The sequence below is a fragment of the Perca flavescens genome, chromosome 21, assembly GCF_004354835.1.
Source record: "Perca flavescens isolate YP-PL-M2 chromosome 21, PFLA_1.0, whole genome shotgun sequence".
Classification (NCBI taxonomy): Eukaryota; Metazoa; Chordata; class Actinopteri; order Perciformes; family Percidae; genus Perca; species Perca flavescens.
Genome location: NC_041351.1, coordinates 20,552,020 through 20,570,099, shown reverse-complemented (window position 1 = coordinate 20,570,099; position 18,080 = coordinate 20,552,020). Strand labels below are relative to the sequence as shown.

At 39.3% G+C, this 18,080-nt stretch overlaps 2 protein-coding genes across 4 annotated transcripts in view; one reads left to right on the top strand and one right to left on the bottom strand.

The window, feature by feature from the left end:
• mrtfab (myocardin related transcription factor Ab) overlaps window positions 1-18,080 on the top strand; it is a 76,153-nt gene that overhangs the window by 922 nt on the left and 57,151 nt on the right. Inside the window, exons 1-2 of one of the 3 annotated variants that reach the window (XM_028567619.1) lie at window positions 14,529-14,824; window positions 15,482-15,543. The gene's annotated coding sequence lies outside the window, so the exon portion shown is untranslated. Of the gene's footprint in view, window positions 1-14,528; window positions 14,825-14,894; window positions 15,084-15,481; window positions 15,544-18,080 lie in introns of those variants that run through there. The other 2 variants (XM_028567621.1, XM_028567620.1) reach the window with 2 other exon arrangements.
• On the bottom strand, window positions 7,374-13,975 carry LOC114548003 (SUN domain-containing protein 1-like). The gene is made up of 8 exons (XM_028567627.1): window positions 13,869-13,975; window positions 12,240-12,330; window positions 11,013-11,224; window positions 10,309-10,491; window positions 10,092-10,210; window positions 9,779-9,952; window positions 8,357-8,446; window positions 7,374-8,158 (listed from the first exon to the last, which is right to left on the bottom strand). Exons 2-8 carry the CDS (start codon window positions 12,326-12,328, stop codon window positions 8,018-8,020), a joined length of 1,008 nt encoding a protein of 335 aa, XP_028423428.1. The 5' UTR covers window positions 12,329-12,330; window positions 13,869-13,975; the 3' UTR covers window positions 7,374-8,017.

Here is an 18,080-nt window from a genome sequence, read left to right as displayed (position 1 = left end):
TAAGAAAACCATGAGCACATAACGTAAAAAAGTTGTGTGCATAATGTAGTAGGCCTAATAAGTTATTACATAATGAGAAAATGATTACATTGTAAACTAAGCACAAAAACTTGAATAATGTAATACATTCAGTGCATAGTGCAAGTACTGTCCTCGTCTTCTTAAAGCATAGAACCCTTGTAGTTTTACATGACACAAGTGGAGTCCTTAATTTAAAGCAACTGGACATTTTCATCAATCAGTTCCAAAGTGATGAAGCCTCTTGGATGTGTGACAAAATTCAGGACAACAAGATACCCAGTGACCTGGACAAATAAGAACCTTAACAGAGATGATGCTGAAAGGCATGCCCTATCTCTATGTTAATGTTCCCGACTTGAGGGGATGTTCAAATGACTTTTCCCAGTTGGAAACTAGTTTATTTGATTATTCCATCACCTCATGAATGGAGCACAAAGGCCACATCTCGCAACGTTAACAAAAGTAAAATAATAAATCTCCGTGATTCCAGGGCCAATGCTAAACCCTTCCACCAAGTGTAATGGAAATCAGGCCAGGAGTTTTTCTATAACCCTGCTGACAGACAGACAGCCTTCAGACAAACAGAGCATTTTATTTGCCATTGTTAACACATAATTTGTATTTTGTCCAGTGAACTGGGACTATAATTTGGGAGGATTGTACAAATATGAAACCTATCCTAATTGTACAATCCTCCTTAATTCTATTCTTAGTTCACTGGACCAGTAACTATATAGTGGAGACTATACTGTACATTCATGAAACAACAGGAAGAGGAAACCTCAATGGTTTTTGACTAATATTTTGCTGGGGGGAAATAACTGATACATACACTGTGTTGTAGTCATGTTTACAGTGTGCATTGGATCTGTCACTTAATTCTCTTTATAGTTTCTAGATTTCAGAGTCCAATTTCTTCAGTGTTTTTCTTTTCTATCTCCATATATACAAGGGAGCAAAGCATATAATATGTAAAGATTCAAGATAATGTAATATCGTAATATGGTATAAGTGTTGTCTTTTCCTGGTTTTAAAGGCTGCATTACAGTAAAGTTATGTAATTTTCTGAACTTACCAGACTGTTGTAACTGTTCTATTATTTGCCTTTACACATTTAGTCATTATATCCAAATTACTGATCATTATTTATCAAAAATATCATTGTGTAAATAGTTTGTGAAAGCACCATTAGTCAACACTACAATATCGTTGCGATATCGATATCGGGATATTTGGTCAAAAATATCGTGATATTGGATTTTCTCCATATCGCCCAGCCCTAAGAAAAGGTGTGGCAGACAATAGCAGACTGTCTGAATGATAGTCTAAAATATACATTTTATGGGTAAATTTTTGGGGCATTTTTTGGCCTTTATTAATATGATGAAGACATGAAAGGGGAGAGAGAGGGGGAATGACGCAGGTCAGAGTCAAACCTGCGGCCGCTGCGTCGAGGAGTACACCTCTAAATACGTGCGCGTGCTCTACCAGGTGAGCTACCCAGCCACCCTATAGTGTAATTCCTGACTGTGATCCTGAAACTCTTTTTTATTATTTGTATAAAAAACCAACTGTTATTTATCTTAGTGGATTTGTGATTCTTTCTTGGTTGGTCACAGAAACTTAGGAAGTAACTGTTGGATGATACCTGGAAAGGACTTTGTAATTTGGTAAAGGAAATGGACAGTATTCAATTGGCACCCTTCCAATTCTAGCCAATTTGTTCCTAGAGAAATTTGTCTAGAGGCAATTTACAATTCAATATAGTATAATACAGTTTAAATGGAGCAGATCTTTTTAAGAAAACTCCTTTGGAAAGCAACTTAGTCTTTCCCTTGTCATTAGTGCCAACAAAACATAATTCTTTCATGGAATCTTTCAAGGAAATTGTTAGAATATAATGACCCGAAAACAAAGCGTCTCCAAACTTTCTTGGTTACAACAGGAAAGACCTTCAAGAGGTCAAAACTGTCATTCTTGAATTTCTGTTTGTGATCCTGTTTTATGGTGCTGCCTTAGAGCAGTGGTTCCCAACCTTTTTTCCTTGGCGCCCCCCCCTACTCATGTCTAAGAAAAGCTGAGCCCCCCCCCACTCAAAACCGAAGTTGAGGTAACTCTCGAGATAGAGCCTCTCTTTCTTTTTTGATACAGAGGAGTTATCAGCACTGTTTCTCCGGCATGTTTCATTCATAAAATAGTGATGCCGTGGGGCAGGAAAATTGAGGATACAACAAAATATATAGTTTTCATACAGACTTTTGTATACATTAGATATTCTAGTGTATTATAATTTGTTTAACATGTGCAAAACATTTTTTTTTACCTCAACCTCAAACCAGATAAAGACTCGCGCCCCCCCTGTGATCTTTGCCGCCCCCCCTGGGGGTGCCCGGACCCCAGGTTGGGAACCACTGCCTTAGAGGGCATATATATTCAGATAACAGCAGTGTGCTAACCTCTATAATTCTAGCATGCAAGCACACTCAGAACAAGGCTTAATCATAGACCACCTTGTTTTTTTGTCATTTACCAAACTGATACACTCCCTAAATTCCTGATCCACAGAGAGAGAAGAGCATTCTTAAGGGAGGGCAGATCTGGTATGCAGGGCGTCTGTGTTTTCCTTTCCTCCTATCTTTTATACTCTCTCTGTAGTAACAGAGAGAGTGTAAAAGATACGTGGCCTCTTCTGTTTCGGTCTTCACCGTGTCGGAGAGCTCTGTGAGGCAGGGAGGGAGACAGATGTGCATGGTGTGGTATGGTCAGGGTGCGGGGGCTGCATTAGGGAGTTACCGGAGCCATGGGTCAGGCTTTTCCGCGTTGCCAAAATGTCTGGCAGCATCCATCCATCCATCGGCATCCGCTTATCTGTGGTCGGGTCGTGGGGGCAGCAGCTCCAGCAGGGGAGCCCAAACTTCCCTTTCCCGAGCCACGTTAGCCAGCTCTGACTGGGGGATCACGAGGCGTTCCCAGGCCAGGTTGGAGATATAATCCCTCCACCTAGTCCTGGGTCTTCCCCGAGGCTGGACGTGCCTGGAACACCTCCCTAGGGAGGTGAACAGGGGGCATCCTTACTTAGACCAGCGTCTCTACTCCGAGTTCTTCACAGATGACTGAGCTTCTCACCCTATCTCTAAGGGAGACGCCAGCCACCCTCCTGAGGAAACCCATTTTGGTACCCTGGATCTCGTTCTTTCGGTCGTGACTCAGCCTTCATGACCATAGGTGAGGGTAGGAACGAGAATTGACCGGTAGATCGAGAGCTTTGCCTTCTGGCTCAGCTCTGGTGCGGTGTCTGGCTGCAGGACAATTACATACCTCAGTTAGTAGTGTGCAGCCACCAGCCTGTCAAGAAGAGGCCTTTTTCCGAATGAGTTAAGCAGATGCATTTGGGTATGAACAGATTATCAGTTGGTTTCCATCAAAGCAGAAGCAAAACAAACGGTACTCAGTGGATGATGCTGAAGGTGTGGATACTCTAAAAACTCCCTCATGAGCTCACTAAAGATGCTTTTTGTTCCACAATAGAGAGATTGTATTTATTAATTTGTTCTTTAAAATCTTGCGAAACGTTAATTGTAGGGCTCTTATTCCTCCATGACCTCGTGGACTACTACTTTTAACAACTGCAGCATGTGCTCACACTATGATTATAGTGCATTTGCATTATGCTACGCTCATCCTCTGTTATGGTAGCCTTCTATAGTTCATTTAAAAAAGTTAAATGAACTATAAATAAACAAACAAAGCACAGAAAGCCGCTTTCATGCCTGCATTTTTATTCATGATACAAAAAAAATCAATAAATAACAGTATTACAGAAATCTACCTTGCAGATCCTATCTTACCTTTTTGGTGACCATGGTACCTGATTTAGGAATCAGTAGAATTAGGAACATTAGGGATGAATAATTCCTAAATCAATAGACCCTTTCCGACCGGAGGGATTTTTGCAGTTCCTAGAACATAACGTTCCCAGAACCCTTTTTTTCTCCTGTTCCAACTGGACCCATTTGGGGATTATTAAGTTCCTCTGGCCACAGTTCCTGTAACTCTTTCTGCTCCTACTTCAGGGCAGGGTCTTTTCCCTTTTCCACATAGTGGTGCGGGCTGTGGGCTGTGATTATAATAACAAAAGGTCAGTTCCTATGGCCACTTGGCAAGTGCGAATGCAAATGGCAAAACCGGTTTTGGGGGAGAGTAGTTAGTAGAACTGTTTTAGAAGTCGACTGTTCCTATAACTACGTTCCTGTAACTACTTGGTCGGAAAGAGGCTACAGTCCCTATCCTAACATAGTAAAAGAGTATTACACAAGAATCCTAATTTCCCCAAATCCTAAAAAAAACTTTAGGGTAACCGTTGAGCTGTCCCAACTTTCACTTTTCCTCCAGGTATTGTTTGTTAAAGTCAGTCTGTAGGTATAGGAATCTTAAAGTGCTCATATTATGCTTTTTGGCTTTTTGCCCTTTCCTTTATGGTGTTATATATCTTTTTGTGCACATTATAGGTTTACAAAGTGAAAAAAGCCAAAGTCCACCCCAAAGGGACTTACCATCTCCAACAGAAAACACTGTTCACAAACTGATCCAAACAGCTCTATTGTAGTCCAGCCTTTACTTCAGAGACAAACGTGCGTCACTTTGTAACACACATTCTAATGCTCGCCTAGCTGCTAGCATGGCACTCCCTCATAGTCTGCTTCGGACTGGCTAGTAGTCCTTACCTAGCTACTGCACATGTGCGACTCCCAACAAAGATAGGAACAGAAGTGAGATGCCTCACTCTTTAGCTAAAACAGAGAGCTCAACACACAGGGTGAAAAGAGGAGCTGCAGCAACAAAAATATGGTGTTTTTTGAAAATTAAACCATGTAAACCTATTCTGATATAACCTCTAAATACAATTATGAACCTGAAAATGAGCCTAATATGAGCACTTTAATATTATAAGTATACTCTCTACAACCTTTACACTTCCTACCAAAATGACTGAATTGCAGTCCCAAAAACTTTGATAATATTTGGCATTCACAAAACCACATTGTCTCCAGCTAGTTAAATCCTCTCATAAATGTTTTTTTTCTTCTGTGGAATACAAAAAGTTTAGCACATTCTTCCAGCAATAATCTCTCCACTTCAGCAAGGCCGTTGTTTGCCACTGGATTGTGCATTAAGACTCTCATGCTTTCTCTATCAATGTTAAAATCATTGTTCCCATTTCTTCTTTCACATATGCTGTAGAGATTGCTTTCTGGTTCAAAAATCGATTGTAGATTTTAGAAATAAATTCTGTTAGGCTTTGTGATTCATAAACTGAGTAAAATGCATTCATTTTGCCCTTTTGTGTTTCTTCTATATCCACCCATGATTACTTGATAAAGAAAAATGTAGAACATTTAGATTTAACCTTTTTATCACATTCTATGTTTTCAGAGGTAGACTGGTCCAATGAGTTGTCCTCAGTCTCATTTTGAATTGGGGTATTGTCTGTCAGAGAAATCTCAATATCTTTCTATTGCTATTCATGCTCTTATTGGGCAGCCCTGTGATAGTCCCTCAGGCATGGCAGTGCTAAACTTCCCTTTTTTCTTGGCTGTTGGACAGTGTTATAGCTCCTCTTTGTTTTTTGCCCTGCCACAGGTACCTTGATACAAGTCTATCTCACTCCACAAATTGCTTATCTGGAATATCAACAGGCAAGGTTTTAAACAGATACAAAAGTCTTGGCAATAAGTTCAATTTAGAGATTTAGGAGATAGTTGATGGGTCTGTCCAAATCTTTCAGCAGAAACACCCTGAGATATTTGATTGATTCTGCCTGCCATTAAAGCTTATAATCAGACTTTATGTAATCAGGAGGGTCTCATTTATAAACTAGCACCTGGGTCTTCTGTACATTTGACAAAGATCCAAATACTAGAAGTCATTTCATTAAATTGAAAGAGAGAAAGAGGGATCACTTAATTAAATGTTAAATGCCCATTCCTTTTAATTCTAGCAGATGACTTATTGAGAAAAACACAGAGCAAAAATAATTACAATTCAATATATTTAATATTGTAATTAGAATTCATTTATTCCAATTGAATGATCCAATTAAATTCAAACATACACAGTTCACCTGCATGTGTGGGAGGAAACCGGAGCACCCGGAGTAAACCCACGCAGACACGGGAGGCTACATTCACACAGCCACCATGCCGCCCTAAGAGTGAAGGTAAATCAACTGCAAAACATCTGGGAACATATCGTATAGATTTGTGTTTATGAATCCTTCCTTCAACTAGTGGAGGCAGATGGCCGCCCACCTAGACTCATGTTCTGTTCAAGGTTTAAGTGAAATGGCTCTTGGGGGAATTTTTGGGTGCCTGTAAATTATAGAGTGTGGTCTAGACCAGTGGTTCCCAAACCTTTTCACGTCAAGGACCCCTTAGTCTGGATCAGCAGAAGTACATTGCCCCTTACCTTCCGCTGTCCGTGTGTTGCCTTTCTTAAATTCCCTTCAAATTATTTATCTTTCGGTGCCAAATTTCAGTTACAAAAGCGTCTGAGTGCGTGAGCGCAATCTTATCTGTCCTCTCTGCACATTGACACAGAGCGGAGCTCCGACTGACACACACAAACGCGCACGGTGCAGACGGAGTAAACTTCGGCTCTGCAGTTTTGTTGAAGTCACAGTGAGTCACAGCGATGCTGATAAAGTGGTTTCAAGTGTGGTTACGGTTTTTCAAAACTTAGCGTTGAGAGTGTTTGCTGCGATATGATATTAATGGCGAGCCGAAAGTGGTCGCGCTGCTGTTGACGTTACACTTCCTCTTAGACAAGCAGGCACAACGGTGGTTTCTGTGCCCTGGAGACTGACTGACAGGCTGAGGTTGTAAGGAAAGGCCACTTCTACAGCACCTTTCAGCAACAAGGCAATTCAATTACATTCCTTTGCACTTAAGTTAGTTCTCCATTAGTTCAATGTTGACAACAGGGCAGTCACCAAGTCTATTGTTAAAGGTTTGTTTCATTATGCAGTTTGCACTAAAAAGTTTTTGTTCTTTACATTCCTTTGCATTTTAGTTGTTTCAGTATTAGCCTGTACACAATGTCATTTGTTTATTTATTATTTATAATATGTTGATGTTGTGGCAAAAAGGTTTCTCTTTTTTTGTTAATTTTTAAAATTAGGATTGATACCAATCCTGAGTATCTGAGCATGGTTTTCAAAGTATGACGCGATGTGCTCTGAGGATGCTTTAGGGCGTGGCCTCACGCCGACCTGTCAATCAGGACAGAGGCCTAGCAATGCGTATCCATGGCACTGTGTACATTAAAATATAATTTATATTTAATGTGGCGTTTTCTTTTGCGGGGTGCAAATGTTCCACCAAAACAAGTTTCTTCACGAGACTTTTTTGCAGAGCCACCGTCACAGCGTCCAGAACTTAGAGGCACCCAAAACGATTGTGATTGGTTTAAAGGAATGCAAACTGCCCAGAGCGTTTTTTTCTCCAATCCTAGAATGTATGTGTGGTGTAGCCAGACCTTACTCCCCAGCGCTGTGGTCTAATGGCAATGTGATAATAAGGACCCCTAAACTGACACAAATTAGACCACAGACCCCATTTAAAGATTTTGTCCCAGAGTCCCCCCATCTGATAGGACTTTTGCTTTTAGATGTTCATAAAGTGTATAAAACCTATGACCAAAATAGTCATAAATGCTGTGCTATTGTGTTACTTATGGATGGTTTTATAGTAAAAATAAATGATTCCCCTTTTTGCTGGGGACCCCTGAAAACCACTGGTCTAGACCTACTCTAACAGGAAAGCATCCTGAGATATCTTCTGGTATGATTTGACACTAAAATGAAATTGGTTTGAATTGAATCAAATTTTTTGTCACTAAAATATAGTTTTTCATATTTGGTCCACCTCCATTTACAATACGTTTTAAAATATATTAGAAAGAACATTACATAATTACACAAAGCTAGATTCAGGTGGATTCAGGTGTTTGCGGTTGATTTACCTTCAGCTTCAACTATCTTACCGTGAACCCTGAAGTTGTACAGGCAGGTGTAGTCTATGTTTCCCCAGTTGCTGTCAATCTGTAGCTTCACATATCGGAAGACTCCTTTGTCTGGATTCTGTTAAGAGACAAGAGAGAGAAATGAACAAAGAGAGTCAGAGAGAGAAATTATGAAATCCACCTCTATAATACAGTTAGTTTGACTACCACAGTTTGCAGCCATTAACATGGGAAGGAAGAGCTTTCATTCTCAGAAGAATCTCTACTTATTATCCTATACATGTTCATGAGAGCTATACTGTCATATCATACTCACAGGCAGTTTAAAGGTCTGAAAGGCTGGGCCGTCTTCATCATAAACCAGTGTTCCCAAATGGGTTCCTTCCTTATCAGTAGTCCTCATTCCCTGGAGAAGAAAAAGAGAAGAGCTGAGCCTTTTGTTGTGCCCTGTGTGAATAAAACTGACAAGTATGCTGGACATATCCAGTGGTGGAATGTAACTAATTACAGTACAGGCCAAAAGTTTGGACACACCTTCTCATTCAATGTGTTTCTTTATTTTCATGACTATTTACATTGTAGATTCTCACTGAAGGCATCAAAACTATGAATGAACACATATGGAATTATGTACTTAACAAAAAAGTGTAAAATAACTGAAAACATGTCTTATATTTTAGATTATTCAAAGTAGCCACCCTTTGCTTTTTTTAATAACTCTGCAAACCCTTGGTGTTCTCTCAATGAGCTTCATGAGGTAGTCACCTGAAATGGTTTTCACTTCACAGGTGTGCTTTGTCAGGGTTAATTAGTGGAAGTTAACCTTATTAATAAAAAAGCAAAGGGTGGCTACTTTTAAAGAATCTAAAATATAAGACATGAATGAATGAACACATATGGACTTGACAAAAAAAGTGTGAAATAACTGAAAACATTTCTTATATTTTAGATTATTCAAAGTAGCCACCCTTTGCTTTTTTATTAATAAGGGAAAAACTTCCACTAATTAACCCTGACAAAGCACACATGTGAAGTGAAAACCATTTCAGGTGACTACCTCATGAAGCTCATTGAGAGAACACCAAGGGTTTGCAGAGTTATCAAAAAAAGCAAAGGGTGGCTACTTTGAATAATCTAAAATATAAGACATGTTTTCAGTTATTTCACACTTTTTTGTTAAGTACATAATTCCATATGTGTTCATTCATAGTTTTGATGCCTTCAGTGAGAATCTACAATGTAAATAGTCATGAAAATAAAAAAACACATTGAATGAAAAGGTGTGTCCAAAATTTTTGGCCTGTACTGTACATTCATCTGCACATCATCACAGCTTTAGTTACTAGTTACTTTACAAATTAAGATTTTTGCACACAAAACTCATGTAGTTTATAAAAATTCTGATGTTTTTATATAAATCAAACTACCCATCAATATAATGGCCTACAAGTACATCTGAAGTATTAGACGATTAAAACACAAAACTGTTTGGATCATTTCCGGTTTCTAAAATTTGAGGATTTTTCTGCATTGAGTACTTTTACTTTTAATACTCGAAGTACAATTTCCTGATGATACTTACATAATTTAACTTAAGTAACATTTTCAATGCAGGACTTTTACTTGTAACAGAGTATGTTTACAGTGTGGAATTAGTACTTTCACTTTAGTAAAGGCTCTGAATACTTCTCCCACCACTCAACATATCGAGGATAATAACAGAAAATGTGTGACTTACAAAGATTGAAAATTGCCTCGGTGCACTGGCGATGTGTCCATATGGGGACTGGCTCTTTGTGATGTGGCCGAGCGTCACGCTAGTGATGGAGACTGGGTGGGACAGGGAGATTAATAAATGCCCTTGGTCGCCAGAAAAGGACCAGCATTGTCCCGGAAGTAATAATACATGTCCCTGAGGGGAGAAAATGTAACATTTTAGTCTCCACAGTTTATAAACTACAACTGTTCCTTCATGTTATTTTATATTAAATAACAGAAGTTTTGAAAGTGCGATTACAATACAGTGTTAAACTATCTTTACATGTTCCTACCTGGATAACTCTTCGCTGCGCTTTGGATGAATACAACCATTTGTATATTTGATCCCATATTGTTTTAAGTCCTGGAGGCCAATATGTGTCCGAAGATAAATGATGTAAAATTCTGGCACCTGCATTCACACAAATCAAAGACACACATACAAAGTTAGAAATTCCACCATAAAGCGCGTGTATATAAATCCTGATGAGACAGATGAAGATGACTCACCTTGCGATTCTAATGCAAAGTTTAAGGGCGGAGGAACAGACATGATTGCATGTTGTCTGACTATCTCCGCCTCCTGCCGGACCTCTTTAAGTTGCATACTCATCATGATCACTTGTTGCCTGAGGATTTCCACCTCCTGCTGGTCCTGTTTTAGTTGCATACTCTGTATGTAATGTGTGAGTCCTGAGGGACACAAAGCACAAAGGTTAGAAATAAAGTTTGAGGATCTGGTAAAATTTTAGACTCAAAAAATATACTGCTGCCTGGAAACATACAACTGTTCACAGATAGAGAGGGGGGGTTATAACTTAAGAGGGGAATTCAATTTGAAACAGCAGTATTCTTGGACCAATCGCAAAAGTATGTTTTTCAATTTGCACGTTTCCTCAGCGATCCAATATTATCGTTACAAAGTGGAACTATCACTACGTATTACGCTTATGTATCGTCTCGTATCGGTCGGAGGCCTCGGAATTGAATTGAATCAAATCAAAATCGCATCGTGGCAGACTTTGTGATATCAGTAAATATTGTATCGTTGTCTTAAGAATCAATATATCATGATATCGTGATTGTTTTATTTACACCACTACTATTGACAAGGAACCTCTTAAAAACTTGGAGCAGGGACTAAAATAAAAGCAACGGCCCCAGGTTTTAGTGTCTTAGAAATGATGTTAGCGTAAGATTTGGAGGAAACTCACCAATGGCCAGAAGGACCAGGATGCAGAGCCAGCTGATGATCTGTACTGCAGTGGTCCAAGTGTGATTGGCCTGAGTGGGGACTCCAGTCCATGTCTCTATGGCCGGAGTCTCAATATTCAGATTTTGTGTGTCACCGGTGTTACTGGTGTTTCCGTCGTGGCCTATTAACTCGTGGTGATGACCACGGTGACGTTTCCTCCTCTGAAAGATCCTAAAAGACACAACAGAAGTTAGTAAAGACTGACATGTGCGATATGTCGTCGCTGTCGGGCAGAAACCTTGTATCTCCATATTTCATTTTAATTTCTTTTCATATATCAATGATACAGTATTGATAACCCTTTACGTCTATCTAATTAGCCTTTTAGTCATTTCCTAAAATAAAACAGTTTTGGACAGAGAGTGACGATAATAATAATAAATTGAGTTTATATAGCGCTTTTCATAGACTCAACGATGTGTTCAAGGTGCCCTGCCACACGTATTTCATTACTTTGTGGTAATGTCTGAAGTTCTACCATGGACTCTGTAACATTTTTTGTGGAAAAAATGCCTTGATTACCTTGTTTCAAGCCATTCTAGAGTGGTGTAATGCTTGTTATATGTTGTTTGTTGTTAAGTTTCTATCTGTTTTGATAGTATTGTCTGTATTGTCTATATTGTCCTTTTATCTCCCTTGCCCATAGACCACAGATCTAAATTAGCTGTATAGCTAAATCTGGTACAGGGCTTGGACTGTGCATGGTCCCTGACAAATAAACAAACAAAATAAAAATTTAAAGTATAGAAAGCTTGCAGGAAGACTCAGCTTGAATTGTGCCAGTTCTCATTAATATTCAACGAGCTAAGCTGCTTGACTCTGATTGGCTAACAGCTAGCCAATGAAAGCCTGGCTATCAGCATCCTTTACCCAGCGCAACTGGGCAAGCTCATGAATAGTAATGAGCTCAGGCAACAGCAGGTCAGACTGACCAGCTTTCGTAATTGGCCTGATTTCTCCGCTTATTTCAGTGGCTAGAGCTGACAAAGGAGATAGCAGTTCATTTTCACATTCACGACATAACACAAACACATATGGACCTAACATATTTAAAAAAAAATACAACTAAAAACGGTTTTGTGTGGCAGGGCACCTTTAAGATTTATGAAGTGCTGACCTCACAGCATATGCACTATACATGACACAACATGTGCACACAAACACAGTCTTGTCTACAGCTACTTACCTGTAACAGGTCTCCCTGTAGGAAATGATTGGAGTCCCCTCCTCCGTGTAATAGCCAGCTTCCTCCAAACGAGGACTTCTTCTCGACATGACTGGAAAATGGTAGAAAGACAGAAGGGCAAATCATCATTGACACACAGCCACACACTGTTTACTACATATGGTTGATAGTGGGCAGACAGGCAAACCAATTGTGCATTTTATGACTAAAGCATGAAACTTTCAGCATATAATCTACATTCCCTAAGGTTTTATTTCAGACGTGGAGACAATTTGTATCTGACCACTGGTGACCTTTAGAGCTCATTGACCACAGCATTGCATTTCTCCAGTTTTTGCCCCACCACTCTCTATTATAATCACGTATATATTCCCCATTGAAATCCTTGTAGGTTTTTTAATTTGAGTTTTTTTTTTTTTTAAATATAACAATTCACGTTCTAATTAACTTTGTTCCTTGTTTCAAACTAGGCAGTGTTAAAGGAACACAGCGACTTATTGGGAATTTTGCTTATTCACCGTAACCCCCAGAGTTAGACAAGTCGATACATACCCTTCTCATCTCCGTGCGTGCTGTAATGCTGTCTGACGCTCCAGCGGCATCAGGCCAGCACAGAACATGCAGGTGAATGGTTCCAGCAATCCTACTGCTCCGAATAAGTGACAAAATAACGCCAACATGTTCCTATTTACATGTTGTGATTTGTAGAGTCACAGCGTGTACAAAAAACAACGTAACATGAGACACAGCCGTCTTCTAACTGTAAACAAACCGGGAACATATTCTCAAGCGGAAGAATATAGTACTTGGGCGGAGTGATATGCTCGCAGCAAGCCTGTCTGAGAATATAGTTCCCGGTTTGTTTACTGTTAGAAGATGGCTGTGTCTCATGTTACGTTGTTTTTTGTACACGCTGTGACTCTACAAATCACAACATGTAAATAGGAACATGTTGGCGTTATTTTGTCACTTTTGTCACAATTCGGAGCAGTAGGCTAGTTGGAACCAGTTACCTGCAGGATCTGTGCTGGGCTAAGCTAATGCTGGAACCGTCAGGCAGCGTTGCAGCACGCACGGAGATGAGAAGGGTATGTATCGACTTGTCTTACTCTGGGGGTTACGGTGAATAAGCTAAATTCCCAATTAGTCGGCGTGTTCCTTTAAAGGTCTTTGAATTTGAAGGAATTAGACCACCCGACCATCCCCTTAATATGTGTAACAGTACCCCCCACCAATTGAAATCTACGCCCTTGGTCATGGGTTTGGTTTAAATACATAGCGTTACATTTTAATATCCCTTTTTGTAGCAGCAATTAAATATTAGTCATTCCAGGCATATATGTATTTGATTATTTGCAAAAATTGCCTTTTTTGGATGCTGACAACAACATCGCTGAGTTTTCTGCCTTGAAATGTGTTTGCCCTCTGGCCAGCTATTCTCAGAGGTCCAATCTAAAATGCCTTCAAGACTAAAAATAAACTTCATGGTTTCAAATTGGAGAAAATGTCAGGCTTTAGCTAAATGCACAATACTTTTCAGGCTCATCTGCTCCACTATTATATTGTCAGTAGGAACAATAGAAAAATGTAATTAATCGCAGCTAGGAAATACAATTGCTGGTAACTTACCTCTTATTTTTATGATGCATGAAATGAATTAGTCAAAATCCTTGATGACAAGAGTTAAAATGTTTAGATAAATGGGTTCCTTCATCGAACGATCCTGTCTACACATGTTAATGTTGCAAACAGTATGAAAAATTCAACTCTGAAGAGGATTCTAGAAGGGTCATTATGATTCTAAATCATAATGACTTCATAATGATTTTATGAGGTCATGGAACATTCCTGCATTCTATATGTTAATTAGGTTTAAATCACATATGACATGAATGAATATATCTTTTGATTTTTTTGACACATTATCAATAAAGTTTTAATCACTGGTATTACTTGCCCCATAGTTCCAAGTAATTTCATAAAAATGAACTGATTTGTAACTGTTAAGACTTTGTACAGGAAAGCAGACAATTAAACAAATATGGAGAGCAAAGTTTTTCAATAAAACTAAAAATGACAAAATATTTGTTGTTTATTGGCTGTTTGGTTAAAAATGTCACTGTTAGCAAAATTGTAATCCCCTGGAATCCACTTTATTTTTGAAATATGATCAGTAACAAAGGCAGGCACAGTGAGCTTGTTTTGTCTCCTTAAGTAGACTACATGTAGTGTGACACTAGATGGAGACAGAGACTGTGCAGGGTGTGTGTGTAGGCTGTGCTGCATACATCTACCTATAATTTATTTTCTTCAAGTTAAAGTTAAATGTTACTTATAGGCTACTATTAGATACATTGTTGTGTCAGACATATGCGGACATGACTCTGGTGTATACGTCCTATTACAGAAAAGTAACTTAGTAGTAAACTGGTTGTAAACAAGGTGTTGTGAAGGAAGTGGGTCTCTGCGTCCCACACAGAGGAGGGTTTTCCGGTTAAAGTTTTCCTTTGTGGTTCGGAAGTGGCGGTGTGATGTCAACGCCGCTTATCCCTACAGACACAGCACACAAGTGGCGACCATGAAAAGTAAGCGTTAATACGCGTAATAACTTTACATTGATAGCGTCGGGTCATTCGTTAGCTTCCCCATCAGAGAAAACCGTAACGTGACAGACAGGAATGACGCTGAACAGCTAGCGGTTTGTTGTAGCTAATGCCTGGGAGATGGAGCATGCTAACGTTTAGCTAGCTAACTTGGGATGTCTGGCTGTCTGCAGTCAACAGGGATGCCGAACAGCTTTCAAACGTAGCCAGCGCCAGTATTATGGACGTTATTCTGTAGTTGGTAACCTTTCACGTTCATTGTGTCGTTTGTTTGCGAGTTTTACCTAGCAGCCTCACTTTAACTTGCGTTTAGACTTCAGGTTAACTCCCACCCAGACGAGCTAACAATAGCTTAGCATGTCTGTGTTTTGGACAGTGACAGCTGTAGGCTGCTGCCCCATGGCATGTGTGGAAAGGCCTCCTGCAACGTGGGCTCGTTTAGCCCATATTATGAGTATGTTGTTGTTTTTTTAACCTATTTTACTCCATGAGGGCCTTTTTGCACATGCCATGGTTACACTGATATCGACACTGCTGCTCAACATCATGATCCGTGGGCCAGAATAAAACAATTGGTTTGTCAGAATAAGATATTGTTATTCTTTGTTGAAGCTGTGCTTTTTTTATTTTCTTTAACAGAACCGTTCAAAGCTCCGTCCTGCTGAAATGGGAAAACGCCCCTCCAAGATTTAGTTCTACAGGTAAGCAACAAGCCTGGTTCCCATACAGCCTAGTTTATCACAGGCCAGGTGGGAGCCACATCCTTTACCTTGCCTTGTTTTGTGTCTGGTGGTAAAATTGTGATACATATCTTTAAGGCTAGTGTGGGCGTGTAGAGAGGAATGCTGGACCACTTTGTCTCTCTTCAATGCATTGCACCACAACGGTACACACTGCATGTCTGAACAGCAGACAGCTCTGTTGGGAAAGTAAGAATAAAGTTAGCATCATCTCTGGAAAGCCATCTATTTGAAATGGTTAGGTGGATTAACACCTTATATCTAGGTCACTGTAGAGTCCTGGGCCCTGCTGTGCTAGATTATTGCAATAGACAGAGATATAAAGCCACACATACTTTCAGATGTCTTGTGAACAGGAGATATGTATCTCGAAGTGATGTGTCACACAGAGATCACATGCGGTCTTGAAGCCACTACAGACATGATCTCGCTGTCAGTGTCAAATCGTGATATCTTGCAATGTTATCAAGCATACAGGATGTCCTATGCTAGTAATGCATTATTCAGTGTTAGTCAAGGTACTGGCTAATTTCTCTCCAGAAATGGTTTGCAATACTGCAGCTGTCTGATCCTTAATTCTTTAATTTTAGCACCACTAAATTTCACAGTCATGTTATTTCCTTCTCTTTTTAAACCAGTTTCCTGGTTTGTTTTTCTCAGTCTGAGCGGAAAGACTTGTGACTTCCTTTGCTAGACTTGTTTTGGTTGTTAACATCTGTAACATGTGATTTCAGGATTATGCTTGGGCTGAAATGTACATGCAGAACTCACGTCTGTATGCTTTTGCCGCTCAGTTAGAGCTCTTTTTTTTGAGGATATGCTCACCGCTGCTGTCATGAGAGTGCAAAGGCCAAGGCTTTGCATCGGAAGACATGCGTATCAATATTGTGATAATGAAGTGTATTTAAACAATGTAGGAGGATGTTATGTCACTTGTATAAACCAAGTAGCCTGAGCTAAACAACATGCAAATCATTTAGCTAAAAGCATGTATTGGTTATTGGTTGTTGTTTTAAGTTGTTTAAAGGGTGACTTGGGGATTTTTCAACCTGGACCCTATTTTCCATTTGTTTTTGTGTCTACGAGACTGATGGGGACAACAATCTTTGACGTTGGTCCAGTATTAATCAAGATCGCTCCAGCGGCGAAACAAGCTACAATGCAAGTTATGGGGCAATTGTGCAGATTCTATTAACGTTCACAAAAGTGCTTGTTTTGCTACCAACAGTCACAGATTAATATTCTAAGTGTCTGACAACATTATGGAAATGATTTTAAGGAGGTTGACCTTTCTGTTGAAGCAAAAGATCCTTTTTTTAAAACCTCTGCGAAATTGCGTTCGCTAAAGCCACCAGACTCCATGTAAATAAACAGTAATTTTAGCATCGTAAATACACTTCATTCAAAGTCGACAAACACAAAATAAAACTATAAAAAAGCCGTTTTGGGTCATCTTTCCCCTTTTCCAACAATCATAACTCTAGTTATGGTGGAAATAAACACATAGTTTACCGATTTACATGTGAAAATACGTTGGCTCTATACATGCTAAAAGTATTGGGGCAGGACTTCTTAACCATTATACTTCTGCCTGCTCCTTCTCAAACTCATCCTCTCTGTGTTCTTTGAAATAATCGGATTGATTTGTATATTATTGTTTTATATTTGTGTTTTATTTTATACTCTTTTAAAGTAGGTTGATTGTTCGAGAAAATAAATAAATTAAATAATTTTTTTTTTTTAAATGGAGTCTGGTGGGTTTAGCGCTAGAGACCTCAGAGCTGTTTCTGGTTAAACAAAAATGTCTTAAAGAGGTTTTTAAAAGGCCTATCTCAGTAGGGATCCTTTCCATAATGTTGTCAGACACTTAGAATAATAATTTGAGCCTTTTAGCGGCAAGAAAAAGCACTTTTAGTGGACCAAATTGACGATGCACGCGTTCTCGCGGACCAATTTCAAAGATTGTTGTTCATATTAGTCACTTACACACAAAAACATAGGAAAATAGGGTTGAAAACCCCCCCCGAAATTACCCTTTAATTTCATGTTGGATCCAACACATGTACATTAATGTAGGCTACAAAGGAAAATCTACATTATTCATATTGGACTTGAGCCCAGAATGACGTGATTCCAAGGAGAAGGCCGTAACAAACGTAGCTGAAAGTCTGTACTAACTAGTTGTCTATACTAGGCTACCAAAGGTTCTCTGTGGCTTTGTTTATGGAAGTGATTTTGTCATTTTTCCCTTCAATATTTTAGTCTCTGAACAGTGAGCCCCATTTCAACTTTACCATAATTGTCCCCAACAGGGGTGTTTGTCTTGCAACACAAAACGCACACAGACATGCACTTTTTTTGTTTTAGCTTGTTTTATGAAACCCCTCCAGCTCTGAGGGTAAGTTGTTACATAGGGTTTAAAGGTATGGAAATTGCACTGAGGTTGTTAAGAAGTAAAAAAGGGGGAAAAGTTCTTTTTTTTTTTTTTTTTTTTTTTT